Raw genomic sequence first — 23,224 nt, 5'->3', positions numbered from 1 at the left:
ACTCAGGCCATGTCTCACCCCACCCCGCCCTATGGGAGACACTCACAGCCACGATCCTCTTCATGGCCTCCAGCTTCAGTGAGTCCTTGTTACTGTCCAGCATCTCCTTCAGGTCATCGTGTCTGCAAGTCACAGGGACCTTTGTCAGCAGCCGAGCGGGCACAGATGCAACAAGTGTTGGCAGCTCTCAGCCATGCACAGACAGAGCGTACGCCACATACACCAGCCCACAAGTGATGAGCATGAACACAGTTACCACCCCCACTCCCGGCCTAGTCCATGGTGAGGGGACCAGCTGATGAGGCTGACCGCTCAAAGGCTCCCACCACTGACCAGAGATCCAGTAACCGCAGCCATGGCCATATGCTACTAAGGCTGAATCGCTGCCCTACAAAGGAGTTCAGGCCACATGCTCTCTGGGGGACCCTGGAGAAGCCGGAACCCCTCCCCCCAATGCCGCAGCTGAAGCAGATACCCCTCTGCCCGGCCCCTTCCAACGGAGGAGCTCGTAGCACTTGACAATTTATTTTTACTCTCCTGAGTCCCCGGGGCGGGGTCTACATCACCCACCTTTCACAGACAGAGAAACAGAGGTAGAGAGGGCAGTGACACACCCAAGGCCAGAGCTGGCAATAGAAGCCAGGACTCCTGGGTTCTAGCACACTGCCAGGAGAAAATGGTCTCTTTTTGCAGATGCGTGTGATGCTGCCCCACATGATTCCAAGTGGCACTGTGATCACTGTGCAAAGCCAGTCTGTTAATGACCCCCTAGGAAGTCCCCATCACCAGAGGTGTAGCCCTCCCTAGTGCCCCAATGCTGGGTGCATGTATGTGTCTGATAATTCTGACACATAGACAAACAAAATTTGATGGAGAAGAGCCAACACAGCTTTTGTAAAGGGAAATGGTGTCTCACCAATCTCTTAGAATTCTTGGAGGGGGTCAACAAACATGTGGACAAGGTGGATCCAGGGGATATAGTGTCCTTGGACTTTCAGAAAGCCTTTGAGGCTCTTAAGCAAAATAAGCTGTCATGGGATAAGAGGGAAGGTTCTCTTGGACCAGTAACTAGTTAAAAGACAGGAAACAAAGGGTAGGAATAAACAGTCAGTTTTTAGAAAGGAGAGAGGTAAATAGTGATGTCCCCCAGGGATTTGTACTGGGACCAGTGCTGTTCAACATATTCATAAATGATCTGGAAAAAGGGGTAAACAGTGAGGTGGCAAAGTCTGGAGATGCTACAAAGTTAAGCCCAAAGCTGACTGTGAAGAATTACAAAGGGATTGCACAAAACTGGGTGACTGGGCAACAAATTGGCAGATGAAATTCAATGTTGATAAATGCAAAGTAATGCACATTGGAAAACGTAATCCCACCTAGACGTACAAAATGATGAGGTCTAAATTAGCTGTTACCACTCAAGAAAGATCTCGGAGTCATTGTGGACAGTTCTCTGAAAACATCCGCTCAATGTGCAGTGGCAGTCAAAAAAGTGAACAGAATGTTAGAAACCATTAGGAAAGGGATAGATGATAAAACAGAAAATATCACAATGCCACTATATACATCCATGGTATGCCCACATCTTGAATACTGTGTGCAGTGCTGGTGGCCCCATCTCAAAAAAGATATATTGGAATTGGAAAAGGTTCAGAAAAGGACAACAGAAATGATTAGGTGTCTAGATCAGCTTCCATATGAGGAGATATTAAAAAGTCTGGAACTGTTCAGTTTAGAAAAGAGATGACTAAAAGGGGATACAATAGAGGTCTATAAAATCATGAATGGTTGGAGAAAGTGAATAAGGAAAGGTTATTTACCCTTCACATAACACAAGAACCAGGGGTCACACAGATGAAATTAATAGGTAGCAGGTTTAAAACAAACAAAAGGAAGTATTTCTTCATGCAACTCACAATCAGCCTGTGGAGGTCATTGCTAGGGGATGTTGTGAAGGCTAAAACTATAACCGTATTCAAAAAAGAATTAGATAAGTTCATGGGGGGATACATCCATCAACGGCTATTAGCCAAAATCTCTGACTGCCAGTTGCTGGAACTGGATGACAAGGGATGGATCACTTGATTGCTCTGTTCTGTTCATTCTCTCTGGAGCACCTGGCCACTGTCAGAACACAGGATACTGGGCTGGATGGACCATTGGTCTGACCCAGTGTGGCCATTTTTATGTTCGTATGCGCACAGCCACAGAAAGCAGACCGTGCCCTGCTTGTAGACTGACAGGCCATACCCTCTGCCCCCTGTCCCACAGCATGGACTATACATGCCACAGATCTGACATGCTGCCACCTTCCAAAGCTTTGTGGGTCTCTGGCCCATCAACTGACCGAGTGCCAGTGGAATAGCAAGGAGGATCTAACAGCAGGCAAACTGGAAAGTGTTCCTGTCCAGGGACGGGGGTTGGCGGGCCCCCCAGAGGCCAGATGCTTTGATGGAACCTCTAGGCTCTGGGTGGCTCATTTCTGGTACATCCCAGCAGCAGCTGGTGGATATCTGATATCTGAAACACCCTATATCTGACACAAGGTCCTGGCCCCCCAGTGATAGCTGGGGATGTGATCCACTGTCAGACCGCGAAGGCTCAGCAGGGGGAGATTCTGGGGATGCCTGCTGGCTGGTTCCCCTGATCCAAGGCGCCAAAAAGCCATTCGCTGGCTGTCAGCTCTCACAGTTTGACTGTGAGTTTCAGGATATTTGGTATTTGAGTCAAAGCCCCAGTGCCTGATTCCTGTGAGTACGGGACAATCTTAGCTTTCGTTCAGAGAAAGGGTTTCGTTCCTAGCCCTCCTGGATGTGCAGAAAAGCTGGACGTGACCCGAGCGCAACTGAAAGACTCAGAACCCAGAAGGTGAAGACCCCCCCCCCCCCCCAAAATGCACTGGTTTTAAAATCTCTGGGGCCCAAACTCCTGGCTTTTGGACAGCTGAAGCGGGAATACTCCATTCGCCAGCTGGTAGGATGAGCACCCCCCGCACCCCAGAGCACTCAGGCCTGGGGTGAGTCAGCTTCCCACCCCAACAACGTGCATTGCCCGGGCCAATTCACTCCCTTCCCTGATGCTGGCTGCAGCAGGCTGCTCTATGCACTCTGAGGTTGAAGAGAGAGTGCCCAGCCTGCTGGGTTCTGCTCTAGCCCTCGTGGGAGCTGGGGTTCCACTCCCTGTCCCAAGGAAGCCAGGAAATTAACAGACAGCGAGGTCAGGAGATCTTTCGAACCTTAGCCTGGGTGGGGTGAAGGATCAGGCCAGATCCTCCAGGGGGAGTCACTTGTCCAGGGTAAGGAGCTGGGCCAGCCCTGCTCTTGGATCCAGGATCCATGGAAGCCTGCCAGTGCCAACCCCCATTCCGATCGCACACTGTACCCCGAATGCATGGCTGGTTCAGACTCCCTCAGCACTGCAGCCATAAACTCTGCCCAGGGAAACCTTTCCTGCAGCTGGCACCCCACCCACCTGTGGCATGGGGCCAGGCACAGGCAGCATGTACAGCACACAGCAGCCACTTTATCTCTCAGCACCGGCTTGTGAGGTCTGGCTGTGCAAAGAGAGGGGGCCAGCTCAGAGCAGTGGGCCACAGTGCCTGTCTCATCCTGGGCAGGGCCATGCCACATACTGATCGCTGGCTGTCACAGCAGGGACTCGGCCCAGCCCAGAGCATGGCAGCTGCTATATGTGCTGTGGATGCCGAGTTTGTGGTGGGATTATTGGGGGGAGGGAAGGAGAGGGAATGTCTCCCATCCCCCTGCCTCTCCTGTATTTAGGTTCACAGCTGTAAGCAGTTTCCACTACTCCTTTCCCTCCAGCTCTGGGACTTGATCTGTCCTTCCAGCTGCCCCTGAGCCCTGACGGGGGTTAGTCCTGGGACCTGGTTAAGGAGGCCAGCACCCAAAGCTCTTCTCCTCCGTTCTAGAACAGAAACCCCACTGCCAAGGCCACAGCAAGGAGGCTGCCCCGGGACAGCGAGGAGGGGAAATAGACACGGAGAGGTGCCCCTCCGAGCCACTTCCCAGCAGCAGGGACTGCTCACAATGGACTTGATTCAAACCAGAGCATGCCACTACAAGAGAGATGGAATTACACACGCTCCTCTCCTCTGCAGGAGACAGGCACTAATGGACCAGGCCTCACAGGGAGAGACGCAAGGAGCTGTGCAAGAGAAGGGGAAGGGCCGAGTTGGTCACAGTCTGAAAGTGGCGCAATTCAATTTGTATTTTTATAATTTCAACGAATAAAATAGATGTTCATTTTTAAGCATATTTTTCATTTTTTATCTATTTAATTGTTCAGGTTTGTGGAAAATTATAGGGGGAAAGGGGGGTCAGACAATTATTTAATGACAGTAGAGGTCAAGATTCAGAAAGTTAAAGCTTTATAACCATTAAAACATAAATTGTCAGCGTCATGTCAAAATAGACAAAGGAAATAGGCATTTTTTAAAAAAAATCAAACTCTAGTAATTTCTCAAGCAGCATTTCTCTTCCTTTGCCCTACACGTGGAACAAATATTTGACAACGAGCTCTTTGATCTAGCAAACAAAGATATAACAAGATCCAATGTCTGGAAGTTGAAACTAGACAAATTCAGATGGGAAATAGAATCATAGAATATTAGGGTTGGAAGAGACCTCAGGAGGTCTAGTCTAACCCCCTGCTCAAAGCAGGACCAACCCCAACTAAATCATCCCAGCCAGGGCTCTGTCAAGCTGGGCCTTAAAAACCTCTAAGGATGGAGATTCCACCACCTCCCTAGGTAACCCATTCCACTGCTTCACCACCCTCCTAGTGAAATAGTGTTTCCTAATATCCAACCTAGACCTCCCCCACTGCAACTTGAGACCATTGCTCCTTGTTCTGTCATCTGCCACCACTGAGTACATCTGAGTTCCATCCTCTTTGGAACCCCCCTTCAGGTAGTTGAAGGCTGCTATCAAATCCCCCCGCGCTCTTCTCTTCTGAAGACTAAATAACCCCAGTTCACTCAGCCTCTCCTCGTAAGTCATGTGCCCCAGCCCCCTAATCATTTTTGTTGCCCTCCACTGGACTCTCTCCAATTTGTCCAAATCCCTTCTGTAGTGGGGGGACCAAAACTGGACATAATACTCCAGGTCTGGCCTCACCAGTGTCGAATAGAGGGGAATAATCACTTCCCTCAATCTGCTGGCAATGCTCCTACTAATACAGCCCAATATGCCGTTGGCCTTCTTGGCAACAAGGGCACATTGCTGACTTATATCCAGCTTCTCGTTCACTGTAATCCCCAGGTCCTTTTCTGAAGAACTGCTGCTTAGCCAGTCGGTCCCCAGCCTGTAGCGGTGCATGAGATTCTTCCTTCCTAAGTGCAGGACTCTGCACTTGTCCTTGTTGAACCTTATCAGATTTCTTTTGGCCCAATCCTCCAATTTGTCTAAGTCACTCTGGACCCTATCACTACCCTCCAGCATATCTACCTCTGCCCCCAGCTTAGGGTGTGAATTTTTAACAATGAAGTAATTAACTGTTGGAACAATTTACCAAGGACCATGTGGATATTCCATCACTGGTAATTTTTAAATCGAGACTGGATGTCTTTCTAAAAAAGATCTGCTCTAGTTCAAGCACAGCTACAGTACTTGAAGCAGGGAGTAATACAGGGAAGCCTTATGGCCTGTGTTGTACAGGGGGTCAGATAAGATGATCACAATGGTTTCTTCTGGCCTTATAATCTGTGACTAGAGCAGCAGTGAGTAGATGCAATACATGTCTGGGAACAATCAGGGGAGCAGAGGGGCAGAGCCAGAAAAGCAACAGGCTGACAGAGCAGGTTATAGTTTGCAAGTTAATTTGGCTAAAGAATCCAGTTCAGTCGTAATGACCGCTTGCTCCAGTCAGGATACAACAGGCTCCCATTGCTCAGAACATACAATCATAGAAATGTGGGGCTGGAAGGGACCTTGAGAGGGCATCAAGTCCAGCCCCTGCTCTGTGGCCAAACCAGGTAAACCTAGATCATCCCTGATAGGTGTTTGTCCAACCTGTTCTTAAAAACCTTCAATGACGGGGATTCCACACCTTCCTTGGAAGCCTGTTCTGGTATTTAACTATCCTTAAAGTTAGAAAGCTTTTCCTAATATCTAAGCTAAATCTCCTCTGCTGCAGATTATGCCCATTACTTCTTGGCCTACATTCAGTGGACATGAAGAACAATTGATCATCGTTCTCCTTATAACAGCCCTTAACATATTGGAAGACTGGTATCAGGTCCCCCTCAGTCTTTTTCTCAAGACTAAACATACCCAGTTTTTTTAACCTTTCCTCATAGGTCAGGTTTTCTAAACTTGTTATTATTTTGATTACTCTCCTCTGGACTTTCTCCAATTAGTCCAAAACTTCCTTAAAATGTGGGGCCCAGAATTGGACAAAATACTCCAGCTGAGGCCTCACCAGCGCTGAGTAGAGCAGGACAATTATCTCCTGTGTCTTACATACAACATTGCTGTTAGTACACCACAGAATACTATTAGCCTTTTTCACCACTGCATCACATTGTTGACTCATATTCAATTTGTGATCCACTATAACCCCCGGATCCTTTCCAGCAGTACTGCTGCCTAGTCAGTTATTTCTCATTTTATGGTTGTGCATTTGATTTTTCTTTCCTATGTATAGTACTCTACACTTGTCTTTATTGAATTTCATCTTGTTGATTTCAGACCAATCCTCCAATTTATCAAGGTCATTTTGAATTCTAATCCTGCTCACCAAAGTGCTTGCAACCCCTCCCAGCTTGGTGTCATCTGCAAGTTTTATAAGCATACTCCCCACTCTATTAGCCAAGTAATTAATGAAAATATTGACTAGTACAGACCTGATACACCCCCCAAGTTTGACAGTGAACCATTGATAACCAGTCGTTGAATAAGGTCTTTCAACCAGTTCTGAACCCACCTGACAGTAACTTCACCTAGACCACTTTTCCCTAATTTGTTTATGAGAATGTCATGTATCAAAAATCTTGCTAAAATCAAGATATATTGCATCTACTGCTTCCCCCACCCACTAGACCAGTAACCCTGTTAAAGAAGGAAATTAGGTTGTTTTGGCATAATTTATTCTTGACAAATCCATGCTGGCTATTCTTTATAACTCTATTATGCTCTAGGCACAGAGCAACAGGTGCTATGGGTCAAGTGCAACAAGGACTCACCTGACATACAGCCACAGGTGGGCTCTAATCCTATGGGACTTTCATCATGGCCAGCCTAGAGCCCCCTGCTCCAAACACACAGGCACCTAAGCCCAGATCCTCAAAGGTATTTAGGCTCCTACCTTCTGTTGATTTCAAAGCCCAGTGCCAGAGCTAGAGGAGAATCTTCCTTTGCTATTAGCAGAGTGGGGCTTATGACACATTTGAGCCCTTTACCCTAGTCTGTAGAGATCAGTAAGGCACTCAGATAATTCAGCACAGGAGCCATACCAGGGAAATAGCAGCAAGTTGTCTCCCCCACCCCGCTACCCACTTGTCAGAAATAAACACCAGGCTGGTGTTGTAAGTGTGATTAAATTAGGCAAATAAAGCATTGCACAAACTCCCAGGGATGTCTGAGCAACTTATTCCTGCATGGACCATGTTTGCTTGGTTTTACAGCGTCTCTGCACAGCCATTCCCTGGGTCTCGATTTGATTGTCATCCCTTGTCCCCCAGGAACTTCGCTCGGGGGTCCAGTTTTGAACCCCGAAGTTCAGCACTGAACTCAGGGCCCAAGTGCCAAGTCTCACATGGGAATCAATGAGGTGGCTGAATTTCAGTGCCCCCCACCTCCTCAGCTCCCAGAGAGTTGGGCCCAGGCCAGGGGAGCGGGCTGGCCAGGAGCCAACCCCACAGGGAGAGGAATGGGGGGAGTGGGAAGCCAGCCCCACAGCTCTGTTAATGAATTCAGTCTGCAATGAAACCGGAGACCCCAGGAAACCAGAGAGGCTCCTGGTTGTAACCTCTGGCTCTGCACAGGGCCCAGCTGTGGTGGGGGAGGGGAGGCGAGGCCTTGGTTGATCATTTGGTTGTGGGGGGCAGGGGGATGCACAGGGCACTTACTGGAGCTCAGCAGTGTCTTGCTGCTCATGGTGAGGTGCCTGTTCCCCACCTGGGTGTGCTAAGGCAGGGGGGGAGGGGCACTGTCCAAGGCTACACGGTGAATAGCCGTCGGGGGGCAGAAATGGGTCAGAACTGCCCAGGCCTGTGCCAAGCACAAGGCCAGCCCCCCTCCCCAAACCTGTCCCTTCTCCCTGAACTCCAGTAGCCAGGGGCTCCCAGTCCCACTTCCCCTCAGCCCCGGCTCTGAATCCGACAGTGGGGCAGACCTCCCACACCCTGCCCCCACCATCACGCTGCAGAACCTGGCACAGCTGGGCAGGGGGCAGCTTAGCATGAGCCACAGGGGCTGAGGGGCCCAGGAAGAGGTGGGCAGGTAGATCTAGCCCCCTTGCAGACTCTGCCCACAGGAGCAGGGCCCAGGAGGCTGCAGAGCTGCCCGCCTCGGCCAGGGAACCTAACCTGCAGCCACCTGTGAAATATTCATCCCCTGTCAGGAATGCACTGACAGCACCATGGCAACCTCAATGCTAGGCTTCTCTTATGCCTATTCCATTCACAGGCCCTGGGCAGCTGGGGTTACACATGGGGGGGGGGAAGGAAGAGGGGGGTGGCAAGGTGCCTTCCTCCCAGCAGCCTCTGGGCCCAGGAGGAAAGTGAGTCCCTTATGGGCTGAGTTTGCTGGACCTCAGCTGGGCCCCAGCATCTGCAACATGAAATCTCTTCTGAACATCCCCCTACTGCCCCCAGCTGGATGCCCCCGGGCCTGTCGCCCCCGCACCTGGATATTGGGGGTCTGAGCACAGTGGGCAGGAGCTCTCCGTAATGGACACTAAGGCCTCTGTTGCCAATTAGAGACAGAGCCTCCCCATCCCCAGCTGGGCAGGGACACATCAGCATGGGTTAGCATACGGGCTGCCCACCCTGCAGCTCCCTGGGCTGTCCCTGGCCTGGCGATCAGTAGGAACTGACCCAGCACCTGTGTCTCTTTTTCAATTCCACCTGGAGCAAAACTCCCAGTCACAATGTGACCCCGAGGGCAGGAACTCCCAAATGCGTGGCAGGGGGGACTCCGGGGTCTGAGCTCATCACGCAGGGAGCTCCCTGTGAGTCACTGGAAGCTCCATGCGCACATCCCCAATCAGGGATTTAATAGGGACAAAAACCAGCCAGCGCCTCAGCTGGAGTAAATCAGTGGAGCTCCACTGGATCCAATAATTACCACCAGCTGAGAATCTGGTCACAGCGTTTGATAGTGTCCTTTCCATAGACTTCTGTAGCAGGGATAGAATTATATATTCCATTCTATAGGGTGCTTTCAAACAAAACCCTATAGATAGTGTATAACCCTCGATTCAATTCTCTGGGGCTTTCCTATAAGGGATCAGCCCCTTTGTAAGCACACCTGAGGCTCCCTAAATGCATAGAAGTGACATGGGGACAAAACAGTCCAAGCCATTTCCAAAAGCAGTCCCAGAGTTTCCAGGGAATAGTACATCTCCAATTCAAGAGCAGATGCCGCCGAGCCGGAGCGAACTCCGCCAGTGTGTTCTGAGGTTCGAGCTTCAAGACTTGCAGAGCAGGACCGGGCTGAGTCAGAGCTAAGCGTGAGGAGGGTGGGCTGGGGCTGGAAGGGGGGGGGGGGGGAAAAAAAGTCACCCCTTCTAGCTGGGCTGCCCCCCCCCCCAAATTGGGGGGGGGGCATTAACCATAAACACACCACAGATACTAGCTTGTCCAAAATGCAGCACCGCAGCATGGACAGGGAAGGCCCATGAAGCAACACAGGAGCCCTTGCCATGGCGCTCAGTAGAGGAGGAGCACCCAGCTCCCAGAGGGGCAGGAACAGAGGTATTAAGGATGGGAATGGAACAATTAGATCTGCAGGTGGGGCTGAGACAAGCCCCCAGAGCACAGGGAGACTTGTCCAGATCCAAGTGCCTCTACAGCAGGCTGAACCGGAATCCTCCATCCAAACCTCCCGTGCTGTGGGGTCATCTGATGGGACCCCAAACTTTGATTGAAGCTGGGACCAAGCCACAGAGTGCGAGGCTGTCCCTAGGCAACCCCCATGCTCAGGCACCAGGTGAGGCTGAGTTGGGTGCTTTCCTTTCTAATACCCTATTCCCAGTCACCTGTTCTGTGCTCCCAGACTTGGAGGGACCTGTCCTGTTTCTAAGGGAGCAGATTTGGGGAAAGCCGGAGCTAAATCCCTCCCAACGAACAGCAAAACCGCCATTTTGTGCTGCCAAAAGCCCTTACGTGGCTCCTCTGGGGCAGGGAGCTCAGTGGGCACGGAGCCCCCAGTGCGGGGGATTCACAACTCCAGCATGGAGCAAGGCACTATGTATCGAGGTGCTGCTATAGTATCCTCAGCGTCCTCTCCTTCCCCTGCCCCCAGGGCCGGGCCCAGGTGAGCGAAGGACTCACAGGGTGAGGGCACCACTTCAGGAACACCAGGCACACAAGGTGCAGCAGGGTTGGCACTCAACTGGCACGGAGTGGCCCTGCAGGGCCGCCCGGGGGGAGGGGGAGGGGGAGGGCAAGTGGGCCCGGAGGACGCAAGGTCAGGGCTGGACGAAGGGAGACACAGAAAACAGATTTCACTGGGCCAGCTTCACCTGCACCCTCAAAGAGATGGGCCCTTTGGACAGCTCCATGGACACAGCAGGGTGACACTCGGCCCTCAAGGCTCAGAGGTGCTTTACTGGCTGTCATTAAAGCTGTACCCTTGTCTGTCACCCCAGCATCCCAAGCTCCCCTCATAGGTAGCCGTATGCCCCCTGCAGCCCCTTGTGACTCCTTCCCATGCCCCCATCACCCAGCAAGCGCCACCTGAAGCATGCTTGGCATTCACTGGAATGCAGGCCCTTGTGTCCCAGAGAGACTCTGTCCCAGACACACACTCAGCAACTCCTGTTTCAGACTGGTAGGGCCAGATCCCCCACGGGCCAAGCTGGGGACAGTGGAAGAGTTAGGCAGGGCGGAGGTTTGAAGGGCAGACCAAGGGGCTAGAGCTCTCCTAATATCACTCTGATTGGGTGTGTGATGGGGGCAGTGTTGTGAAGAACCCACTCCCCTTCTCCCTCCCTTTCAGTGCAGATCAGGGATTTGTGGGAGCAGGAAACCCACTCCCAATTTGACAATGGGGAGCCCGGGGGCAGAGTCTGTCTGGGAAGAGGCTCCTCCCATCTCATCCCACTACTGCCACCATTCAGTTGAGATCTTAAGAGGACCAGGTTGCTAGCATTTTATTCCTAAGGGGAGGATGGTTCTGTGTCCTCCAAGCACTCCCATCCCTTCCCTGCCTCCCAAACTCACAAGCCAGGCTGGTCAGAAGGAAGTGAAGAGCCCCCCTTCCCACCAGTGGCCCTACCGTAGTGGCTGTGTCTGGCTGCCACTGGTGCTGTTCTCTGGGGCAGCCACCTGCTCTGGCGACTTGAGCAGACGGAGCTCGTCGGCCTGCATAGCGTTGTACCAGACCTGCTGCCCTCCGTCAGGTGTCAGCACCGGACTCTTGGCCTCTTCACCTGCCATTCCCTGCTGGAACCTCACCAGGTTCACCGCGCTGGCCGGCAGCTGCAGCAGCTTCTGCATCGGATTCATTGCAGCTGCAGAGGGGAGCAGGGGTCAGCGACAGGCAGAGAGAGGGGATGGCCCCTCAGCGACAGGGATGCTGATTCTTCTGCAGTCAGTGTGCCAGCCCTCAAAGGGTTAACCTGGTTCTGCCAAGCTCCCCCTGGCCAGCTCCCCAGTGGGGTTCCAGCACAGCTGGGGGGGGGCTTCCTGCCCCCTCTCTCACCAGCACCCCTCTGGACCCCCCAGGGTTGTTGTCTCTGATCCTGGATCCCAGATCCTGAGCTGGCGGGTGCGATTCAAGGCACAAGGAGGGAAGGCAGCGAGGAGCTGGGGCTGGCTGCCTGTGAGGGGGGCACCCACATGGCTATGGGGAAGCAGCTGCTGGTCTCCCCGGAGGGCTTGGCTGGCCCTGGCACAGCAGGCTGGAGAGGCTCCTCCTGCCCGCACCGCGCTGCCCCAACCGCCCCAGCCAGACGCTCAGTACAGCCCAGCCACGTTTGCAGGTCGGCTGGCTCAGCTCTATGACTCAGCTCCCCTCCGCTCCAAACTCCCCTCCGCCTGACAGCCCCCGCCCTTCTGTCCCTGGGCTGAAATCTGATGCTGCAGCAGCTGGCAGGCAGCTGAAAAGGAGCCCTTGCTCCTCGCCTGGCTTGCAGCGCCTCCTGCTGGCCACACACAAACTGCCACTCAGAGTGAGCCAGCCCCCCCACTCTGCTCCTGGGGAGCCCCTCCCATCCTCTGCCCCACAGGGACATAGGGCAGACCCCAGCTAAGTCCATGCTAGCTGCCAGTGCTCAGCACCTCCAAGCATCAGGCCCAGAGCGTGACTGGACCTGCCATCTGTGGGCATCTGCAGGCTACGAGCTCCCATCCACGGGGCACAGGCAGGACAGGGCTGCCAAGCACTCAGCTAGGTGCAGGGAGGGACTCACAGAGGGTGGTATCGAGGCTATCTAGAGTCATGCTACCAAGGGCTTCAACTGCTCTTTCTTAGGGGCTCAGGGGACTTTCATGGGGGCAGATCACCCCACATCTGCCACTGCAGGGTTCCTACACCTTTCCCTAAGGCATCTGGTGCTGGCCACTGGCAGAGATGAGACACTGGGCTAGAAGGACCTTGGGTCTGCTCCAGCCTAGCGATGCCACTGTGCCTATGCCACGGACTGAGGCAGCCCCCAGAGGATTTAACAGGGATGCCCACTCCTGCCAGAGGATCTCATTCCAGGGGTCCAGAGAGTCGTTCCAGCCCCCGGTCAGTTCTTCTGTAGGACGAGGAGGCCTGAACCACCCACTGGCCTTTAACTCTTCAGTGTCAGGGACACTGTGCTTGGCTAAGGACCCAGCCACGACCTCACCAGAGCTGGGGGGAGCCTGTGGAGCGTGCCACAGCAACATCCCCTGCACAGAGAGCTGAACTTCATGCACTAAACCCACAGAGAGTTGCCCCTGATGGGAGTTTCTGAGAGCAGGAACCCCTTGCTGCAGGCTCGGAGCTGTCCGAGACCAGGCAGGGAATTCACCGTTCTCATTTTCCATTCACTTCAGCAGGGGCAGGCTGGGGTCACAGGGAGTGATTCCCGCTCCCCACGTTGTGCATGAGGGCCCAACGCCCAGCAGCCATCCCAGATGGAAGGACCACGAGGCAGGTGGGAGCAGCACTGGGACAGGAGGGAGCTATGGAGCAGGTCTGGGAGGAGGGAGCGGGGCGGGGAAGGAGCCAGCTGCGGTGAGGTTCCCAGGTGCTGGCCAGAGGGAAAGGCAGCCCAGGAAGCTGCTAGGTGAGAGGGGGCTGGGCGAAGGAGTGAGAGAGGACAGTGCCAGGCTCATGGGGCCTCCAGTAGGCGTAACCCCCTCCAGCACACCCCTAAGCGAGGACCAGTCACTGACCCATGGCCCTGACCCGTGCAGTGCTCCCCTGGTGCAGCACTGCCAGCACCACACAGGGACAGAGCCGTTCACACAGGCGTCATGGCAGCCAGCACTGCAGATGAGTCACCAGGGCTGGGGTCTGCGACAGCCAGCGCATCATGCAGCATCACACTGGGCTGCAGCACAGACACGGGGAGCTGAGCTGACGTATGGGCGTTCAATGCCCCCGGACCCAGACAGCCTGGACACATCAACCGCCTGGGGAGATGTCACAGCCTCTGGAGCTGGCCGTGCCCCAGACGCCAGACGAGGGGAGGGACAGAGGGGCAAGAGCCCCACTTAGACGCCAGTTGGGTTGGTTTCTGTTGGGGGGGGAACAGCACCATCTAGTGGCCACTGTGCATGTTTGCCCACCCCCTTGTTTGTGTCTGTAGCTCTGTTTGCATTCCAGTAGCGCCTGCAGTGCCCCATTGTGCTGGGCTTGGTACAGACACACGTATTAAGAGGCAGTGGCTGCCCCTATATTTACAATATAAATAAGACACAGAAAGCATCACTAGCCCTGATTTATGGATGGGGGGGGGGGGGCTCAGGGATTTGCCCTGGTCACCCAGGGAGTCTATGGCAGAGTCAGGCCCAGAACCTAGCTCCCGAATCCCAGCACAGCAACTCAACCAGAAGCCCATCCTCCCTCTGCCATGCAATTCTTGTGCCTCCCTGCCCCCAGCCCAGAATTTTGCACTAAGGTGCTAAATTCCAAACATGGATGGGTGTTCAGACCGGACTGTGATCTCACACCAGGTTTACCCTGTGGAAGCAGCTCTGGCTCCTGGCTTACCCCAGGGCACGAGACAGGAGGAGCAGGCCCGGAGTGTTTCGCTGAAGCCGGAGCCCCACGGACGGTTGAGCTCCTTCGCAGGCCGCTATATCCACGCTGTACACACAGCACCACAGCAAAAGCTGCTGAGCCAGGGCCAGGCCAACTCATCTAGACTCCTTCTTAGCCCACTGGGCCATTGAGCTGTCCTGACACCGGGATAGATGGCGCTCCCAGTACCTCTGGGCTGGTATCAGAACATTCCCAGTGAAATCCTACCTGCCTTCGGGTTCACGTTACTCACAGAGAGCAGGGAAGGAAAAGTTCAGAGACGATGTCAGAAGGGAAAACTGAAGAAAGAGAAGCCAAATTCCGGTGACGGGTGTCAGCTTGACAGTGCTGGAGAAGGAAATCCTCAGGGCAGGTACCGTCCCTGCCCCTGTTCTGTAGGGAGCCCGCTACTAGGGGCGAGATGGGCACTCAGTCTCCATGGCCAGGCCAGTCCTTGGTCCCCATCAGGGCTGTCAGCAAACAGCCCCTCAACTCAGGTACCAATCATGGGGGTGGTTGGTGTGGGGGATACCCACCCTGGTAGTTCCTGGGCCCAACCCTGTGAGTGGAACCCCCACTGGAGTCAGTGTGGGGGTGGCGCTGGGAGCATTTACAAGCTCACCCTGAGCCCTTGGCTAGTTTGGCTCCTGTCTCTGAGCAGTGAGGATTCTCGCAGATCCCCGTAGCCCAGGCCCTGTGGGACGGGCCGATCGATAGCGTTGCTGGACAGTGGGGAGCTGCGTAGATCCCCAGCACTGCTCTGCACAAGGGTTAATCTTGGGCCTGCACTAAGTGGCTGCAGCCGTCCTGCTGTAAGGCTAGTGGGCAGACGACACTTTAGCCCCCACGCCCCTCTGGAGCCTTACTGGGATCTTTGCTATTCTCCCCCCTAAAAGGGTGTGTGTGTGGGTCTCTGCCATCCCATCCACCTCACAGCTTCCAGGGGGCCCCCTGTCTCATGAATAGCTCCCATCCCTGCTGATAGAGCCCCTGGTGCAGCAGCAGTGTGAAAGCAACAGGATTCTTGTGTGGAGCTGTTTGGGAATGGGGGCAGGACTGGAGTAGCAGGGGGCTGGGGTCGGGATTGAGGGGCACTGGCAGAGCTGACTGGGAGTTGGTCCAGCTCCTGCCTGCACCGTGCCTGGCTCTCTCCATGCTCCCAGCCCCTACATTTACCCTGAAGTTTATCCCAGAGCCCTGGGCAGGGCGAGTTCCCGTTTGGGAGAAGGGCCTGGAACATGCAGAGTCTCCATTCCCTGCTTTCCCGGCGATACTGGGGATCCGGTGTCCTCCTGGGGCTGGGGCACCTGTTAGAAGATATGCAGGATTTGGGAACGAGACTCAGTGGGAGGCCGTGACTGTTTTGGGGAGAGCCCCATGTTCCCAGCTGAGCCTCAGGTCAGCTGTGATGGTGAATGGCCAAGGTGTGGTCCTGGGGCCTAAACCATCCATGTGACAGAGGCCCACCAATCATCTCCCCTCCAGGCCTTGCAGTGATGCTGGGCTGGGTTGCCTTGCCACAGTCCCAGTGCAGGGGGCGCTGGAGAGCACTTGGCTCTAGATCTGATGGGCTGCGGGGATGAGCGAGCAGGGGGGGCACCATACCCCCAATAGGAGTCTTGGGCTCAGACAGGCATGGGGCAGAGCACAGTCCCCACTGTACCTACCCTCTGCTGTGGGCAGCCTGGCAACGTGGCTCATTTACAGCCCCAGCAGCTCTGCACAGACTCTGGCAGCGTCAGCCTGGAGGGGCTGTCCCGGGCCCCTCATGCTGCGGTTGCTCGTTATTCCCACCCCCTGCAATGGTTGCAGGCCCATGGCCACAGCAAGAAGACTCAGGCATTGGTTTTAGGTTCACAGGCCTCGCCCGGCTGGACCGTCGCCGGGAGTGTCTGACTCCCACAGAGCCATTCAAAATAGTCTGCCCAAGGAAGCATGCCCAGCAGGCGTGGTACAGTCAGTGAGAGGGCGGGGGGCACAAAGCCCACCTCAGGGAGCCCAGCAGGACAGGCCCAGAGCAGCTTCCTGGGGAACCTGTGTGAAACAGGCCTGGGGACCACAAGAGGCACCAATCTACACCTTGCTTGGCAGTCTCCAGGGCTCAGATTTCCCCTCTCCTCGCTCAGACCGAGGCCTATTGGTGAGTGCGGTGGGCAGGAGCTTGCCAGTCACTGCCCGGCTGCACAGGCTCTGAGGATCCATCATTTCAGCCTCCCCAGTGTCACTTCTTCTAGCCGGTTCCACCTGCGCTGAGACTCTCTGGGAGCCCACATGCCACCCCCAGCCTCACTGGTGCACCTGGCAGCCTTCAATTGCACTCTACAACGACCAAACAAGCTCTAGCCTCGTGGTGGGGTTTGGACCCCTGCAGGCACCTGATTTGCAGAGACTTCCATGGGAGCTGGCAAAGACCTTCTGAAGCTCCAGAACCTTGCACAGAGCCCTGGACATCGGTCTGGTCCCTGCCTGCAAGCCTGGAAAGCTGGCAGAGGAGAAGCCTGGGCAGAACTCCGCTGCTCCATGGTACGTGGGGGAAGGAGCTGTCCCCAGCCTGCTCAGAGGATGGCAACTGACTCCTTGAAGTGCACCGGGGCTGAGTGAGGCTGGGACCCAGCAGCCTGCCCCAGCTGTAGCTGCCAGATGCACTTCAAGGACAGCCCTACGTACAGTGCATAGGAGTGGTCTAGCTGGGAGAGAAAGGCATGGATGCTTTCCCCCACCGGACACAAACACGACCCAGCTGTGTGATTCAAATGGCAGAGCGATGCAGCCCCAGCCCTGAGTCCTCCCCACACCTACGTTCTCCAGCAGAACAGCTAGCCAGCATGTAAAACCCAAACCCAGCAGAACCCTGCACATGTGGGAGGCAAAGGCAGCAGGAAGCTCTGGTGGCAGCATGATAACTAGCAGGCAGCCAGGATCCTGCTCCTCCAACCCTCTCTATCCCCTTTCATCCCAGGAGATTCCAATAAGCTGCTTTACACAGAGATCGTTTCACCTACCACTGAAATGCAACCACATAGAATGCAGCTGCTGTTATAGAGCACACAGCTATGCTGCACAACAGTTTAGGACAGGAAGTAAAGAACACCACTATGTACAGCTGGGACTGTAGGGGGAGTTAGCAGCTGGAGGACATAGCGAAGAGTGGCATAGGAGCATGAGTGGGCGGGATCTCAGTTTTACATCTCACCCAAGAGATGGCACCTCCAGCAGCACGGTGCCTTCCAGCTGCTCCAGGGCTCAGGGCTGTTCCCTTTTGCGAACAGGGGCTGCTAACAGGGAGTTTCGCAAGGGAGTTTGGAAGGGGAGTGGGAAGGGGCGAGGGTCCCTTGCCGGTTCTATCTGTTTTCCCTTTATTCCCCTTAAAACTTTAAACTTCTTGCTTAAACAACCCTTTCAGCGGACAGGGGGCTGCAGACGGGAGTTTGACAGAGAGAGGATTACAATGGTTAGGAAGACCCACAACAACTGTGCCAGCACTGGTTCTGTCTCCTCCACCTGCGCCTGTAGCCAAACAGAGCGCCTGAGCATGGATGCTTCTACCCAGATCCCGGTGTGGTTTTGCAGAGACTGTAACTTGCAATTTCCACTTACTGATATCCAGACTGGGGGGACCATCCAATGTGAAAGGTGCCTGCTGGTGGAATCTCTCAGGCAGCAGGTGGGAGAGCTACAGGAGGAGGTGGCTAGGTTGAGAAGCATCCGAATCCACGAGCAATTCCTGGACAGTGTCCATGTGGAGACAGCTGAGGTAGCTGTCCCAGTACACAGGACTGCTGATACACCACTGGTGGAGGAGGAGATGGCTCAGGGTGGACACTGGCAGCTGGTTACTTCTGGCAGCAGGCAGTGCTCCACCCCTGCTCCGAACCCTCCCGCTGTGGTAATAGGTAACCGTTATGCTCTTCTTGATACAGGAAAGAAGGCATCATCCCCTACAGTAAAGGAGGAGAAGCCTCGTACCCCTAAGGCTGGGAGGTCTGCTGCCACCACTGCGAATAGGAAACGTAGGGTAGTGGTGGTCGGAGACTCTCTGCTGAGGGGGACGGAGGCGCCCATCTGTCGCCCTGACATTTCATCTCGGGAGGTATGCTGCCTGCCGGGAGCCCGTATCCGAGACATTACGGAGGCATTGTCGAGGATTATCCAGCCCTCTGACTACTACCCCATGCTACTCATTCATGTGGGCACAAATGATACTGCACGGTGTGACACTGAGCGGATCAAGAGTGACTACAGGGCTCTGGGAGTACGGGTGAAGGAGTTTGGAGCGCAGGTGGTATTCTCTTCGATTCTTCCTGTCAAAGGTAGGGGCCCGGGCAGAGACAGATGCATCATGGAGATGAATGCCTGGCTGCGAAGATGGTGTCGCCAGGAGGGCTTTGGCTTCCTAGACCACGGGATGCTATTTGAGGAAGGACTGCTAGGCAGAGATGGCGTTCACCTTTCGAGGAGGGGAAAGACCCTATTTGGACATAGACTGGCTAACCTAGTGAGGAGGGCTTTAAACTAGGTTCGACGGGGACAGGTGAGCAAAGCCCGCAGGTAAGTGGGGAACATGGAGACCTGGGAGATGGGTTGGAAATAGGAGGGAGCGTGGGCTATAATGGCAGAGAGAAAGGAGGGTCAGGACAAAACTGGGAGGAAAGATCAAACCAGTATCTTAGATGCCTATATACAAATGCGAGAAGTATGGGTAATAAGCAGGAAGAACTGGAAGTGCTAATAAATAAATACAACTATGACATTGTTGGCATCACTGAAACTTGGTGGGATAATACACATGATTGGAATGTTGGTATGGATGGGTACAGCTTGCTCAGGAAGGATAGACAGGGGAAAAAGGGAGGAGGTGTTGCCTTATATATTAAAAATGTACACACTTGGACTGAGGTAGAGATGGACATAGGAGACGGAAGTGTTGAGAGTCTCTGGGTTAGGCTAAAAGGGGTAAAAAACAAGGGTGATGTCATGCTAGGAGTCTACTACAGGCCACCTAACCAGGTAGAAGAGGTGGATGAGGCTTTTTTTAAACAACTAACAAAATCATCCAAAGCCCAAGATTTGGTGGTGATGGGGGACTTCAACTATCCGGATATATGTTGGGAAAATAACACAGCGGGGCACAGACTATCCAACAAATTCTTGGACTGCATTGCAGACAACTTTTTATTTCAGAAGGTTGAAACAGCTACTAGGGGGGAAGCTGTTCTAGACTTGATTTTAACAAATAGGGAGGAACTCGTTGAGAATTTGAAAGTAGAAGGCAGCTTGGGAGAAAGTGATCATGAAATCATAGAGTTTGCAATTCTAAGGAAGGGTAGAAGGGAGAACAGCAAAATAGAGACAATGGATTTCAGGAAGGCGGATTTTGGTAAGCTCAGGGAGCTGATAGGTAAGATCCCATGGGAATCAAGACTGAGGGGAAAAACAACTGAGGAGAGTTGGCAGTTTTTCAAAGGGACACTATTAAGGGCCCAAAAGCAAGCTATTCCGCTGGTTAGGAAAGATAGAAAATGTGGCAAAAGACCACCTTGGCTTAACCACGAGATCTTGCATGATCTAAAAAATAAAAAGGAGTCATATAAAAAATGGAAACTAGGACAGATTACAAAGGATGAATATAGGCAAACAACACAGGAATGCAGGGGCAAGATTAGAAAGGCAAAGGCACAAAATGAGCTCAAACTAGCTACGGGAATAAAGGGAAACAAGAAGACTTTTTATCAATACATTAGAAGCAAGAGGAAGACCAAAGACAGGGTAGGCCCACTGCTTAGTGAAGAGGGAGAAACAGTAACAGGAAACTTGGAAATGGCAGAGATGCTTAATGACTTCTTTGTTTCGGTCTTCACCGAGAAGTCTGAAGGAATGCCTAACATAGTGAATGCTAATGGGAAGGGGGTAGGTTTAGCAGATAAAATAAAAAAAGAACAAGTTAAAAATCACTTAGAAAAGTTAGATGCCTGCAAGTCACCAGGGCCTGATGAAATGCATCCTAGAATACTCAAGGAGCTAATAGAGGAGGTATCTGAGCCTCTAGCTATTATCTTTGGAAAATCATGGGAGACGGGAGAGATTCCAGAAGACTGGAAAAGGGCAAATATAGTGCCCATCTATAAAAAGGGAAATAAAAACAACCCAGGAAACTACAGACCAGTTAGTTTAACTTCTGTGCCAGGGGTTTAACTTCTGTGCCAGGGAAGATAATGGAGCAAGTAATTAAGGAAATCATCTGCAAACACTTGGAAGGTGGTAAGGTGATAGGGAACAGCCAGCATGGATTTGTAAAGAACAAATCATGTCAAACCAATCTGATAGCTTTCTTTGATAGGATAACGAGTCTTGTGGATAAGGGAGAAGCTGTGGATGTGGTATACCTAGACTTTAGTAAGGCATTTGATACGGTCTCGCATGATATTCTTATCGATAAACTAGGCAAATACAATTTAGATGGGGCTACTATAAGGTGGGTGCATAACTGGCTGGATAACCGTACTCAGAGAGTTGTTATTAATGGTTCCCAATCCTGCTGGAAAGGCATAACGAGTGGGGTTCCGCAGGGGTCTGTTTTGGGACCGGCTCTGTTCAATATCTTCATTAACGACTTAGATATTGGCATAGAAAGTACGCTTATTACGTTTGCGGATGATACCAAACTGGGAGGGATTGCAACTGCTTTGGAGGACAGGGTCGTAATTCAAAATGATCTGGACAAATTGGAGAAATGGTCTGAGTTAAACAGGATGAAGTTTAACAAAGACAAATGCAAAGTGCTCCACTTAGGAAGAAAAAATCAGTTTCACACATACAGAATGGGAAGAGACTGTCTAGGAAGGAGTACGGCAGAAAGGGATCTAGGGGTTATAGTGGACCACAAGCTAAATATGAGTCAACAGTGTGATGCTGTTGCAAAAAAAGCAAACATGATTCTGGGATGTATTAACAGGTGTGTTGTGAGCAAGACACGAGAAGTCATTCTTCCGCTCTACTCTGCTCTGGTTAGGCCTCAGCTGGAGTATTGTGTCCAGTTTTGGGCACCGCATTTCAAGAAAGATGTGGAGAAATTGGAAAGAGTCCAGAGAAGAGCAACAAGAATGATTAAAGGTCTTGAGAACATGACCTATGAAGGAAGGCTGAAAGAATTGGGTTTGTTTAGTTTGGAAAAGAGAAGACTGAGAGGGGACATGATAGCAGTTTTCAGGTATCTAAAAGGGTGTCATAAGGAGGAGGGAGAAAACTTGTTCACCTTAGCCTCTGAGGATAGAACAAGAAGCAATGGGCTTAAACTGCAGCAAGGGAGGTCTAGGTTGGACATTAGGAAAAAGTTCCTAACTGTCAGGGTGGTTAAACACTGGAATAAATTGCCTAGGGAGGTTGTGGAATCTCCATCTCTGGAGATATTTAAGAGTAGGTTAGATAAATGTCTATCAGGGATGGTCTAGACAGTATTTGGTCCTGCCATGCGGGCAGGGGACTGGACTCGATGACCTCTCAAGGTCCCTTCCAGTCCTAGAATCTATGAATCTATTAGCATCAGCGCTCTGCTGTTGGGAAAACAGCACCTCCTGCTGAATCATCAGCACCAGATCTGTCCCAACTGGCACTGACAGGGTGCTGCTGTCCAGCCATTTCACACCAGCTGGCTGCAGGCAGGCAGACAGACAGCTGCTGATGGATGGCAGGCAAGTGGTGGGTCAGCAACATCCCCGCAGGGGGTTACGCACCTCAGAGAGGAAAGGATCGAGCAGATGGGGCAGTCCCACCCCAGCACCAGGCCGCAGCGGGATCAGGAGCTCAGCTTCCATCTGAGCAGGCAAAGGAAGACAAATCTGCACCTACACCACCCGGGCTGTGGTCAGGAGTGAGCTGTCCAATGTACTGGAGCCGTTCCCTCCAGCAGGGCTGGGGAGGACTGATGGATCCATGCCCAGGGATGGGAGTGAGCCGATCCTGGTAGAGTGCTCTTCCCACTGCAAAGATCAGGGCAATCAGAGGGAGGCACACGAGTTCATTCAGGCCAGGTGCCAGCCTGTAACAAACCTCAGCAATGCTAAGGAACCTGGGCCGGTTACCAAACCTGACCTCTGCTCTCCACACCAGTCTCCAATAGAGAACAGAGTCAAGTTCCAGGTCTCAATCTTGATCTTCAGAGTGCTCAATGGCCTGGAACCAGCATGTCTAAAAGACCCTCTAATGCTCCAGGACTGTGGATTGTGATCAACATCTCTGGCACCATGGAGCTCTCTCCAATAACTCTGTGCAGGAGACAGAACTTCTCAGGGGGCCAGTCCCAGAGCACAGACCGACCTCCCCCAGGAACCAAGGGCCATCCCAAACCTCCCACCCACACTCCAAGTGCAAAGCACAGTTCTGCCTTCTCTAACTCAACACTGAGCAGCATGTACATAAAACCAAAACCCTACCAAAACAAACCACTCTGCTGCACATACAGCCCTCTCCCTGGGGAGAGGATGAGAAAGCACAAACCACTCGTGACAGATGTCTGTCCAGCTGCTTAATGCTCGACTGGAAGGTGCTTAGATACCACGGTGACGAGACAGTGTAAGAACCCACCTGGATTGCAAGCAGGGGAGTTGCAAAGAAAAATGGAGTTTCCCCATGGGAAGGAGAGAATCCCACCTCCTGAATCTCATGTGGAAACTTGAACCTGGTTCTCTGATGGGGATTCCCATCCACGCTCTGCCCCTAATCAATGGTGCCTTGCTTATAAACAGCAACATACCCCCAGCCCATGGTGAGCTGCCTGTCTGATGAGAAGGTTTGTCAGAAGCTAACGCTGAGCCAATGCTGACGGCACC

General features: G+C 52.9%; 1 protein-coding gene across 2 annotated transcripts in view; it reads right to left on the bottom strand.

Annotated features, from left to right (window-relative positions):
* AP3B2 (adaptor related protein complex 3 subunit beta 2) overlaps positions 1–23,224 on the bottom strand; it is a 64,479-nt gene that overhangs the window by 36,291 nt on the left and 4,964 nt on the right. Inside the window, exons 1-2 of one of the 2 annotated variants that reach the window (XM_026648210.1) lie at positions 11,460–12,137; positions 47–122 (exon numbers count right to left, since the gene is read on the bottom strand). In XM_026648210.1, the coding sequence (XP_026503995.1) occupies positions 47–122; positions 11,460–11,689 (306 nt within the window). In that variant the 5' untranslated portion in view covers positions 11,690–12,137. Of the gene's footprint in view, positions 1–46; positions 123–11,459; positions 12,138–23,224 lie in introns of those variants that run through there. The other variant, XM_029910793.1, reaches the window with a different exon arrangement.

The sequence above is a fragment of the Terrapene carolina genome, unplaced genomic scaffold, assembly GCF_002925995.2.
Source record: "Terrapene carolina triunguis isolate 2854851 unplaced genomic scaffold, T_m_triunguis-2.0 Scaffold67, whole genome shotgun sequence".
Taxonomy (NCBI): domain Eukaryota; kingdom Metazoa; phylum Chordata; order Testudines; family Emydidae; genus Terrapene; species Terrapene triunguis.
The sequence above is the reverse complement of the archived record's forward strand: the minus strand, read 5'-3'. Positions and strand labels throughout refer to the sequence as shown.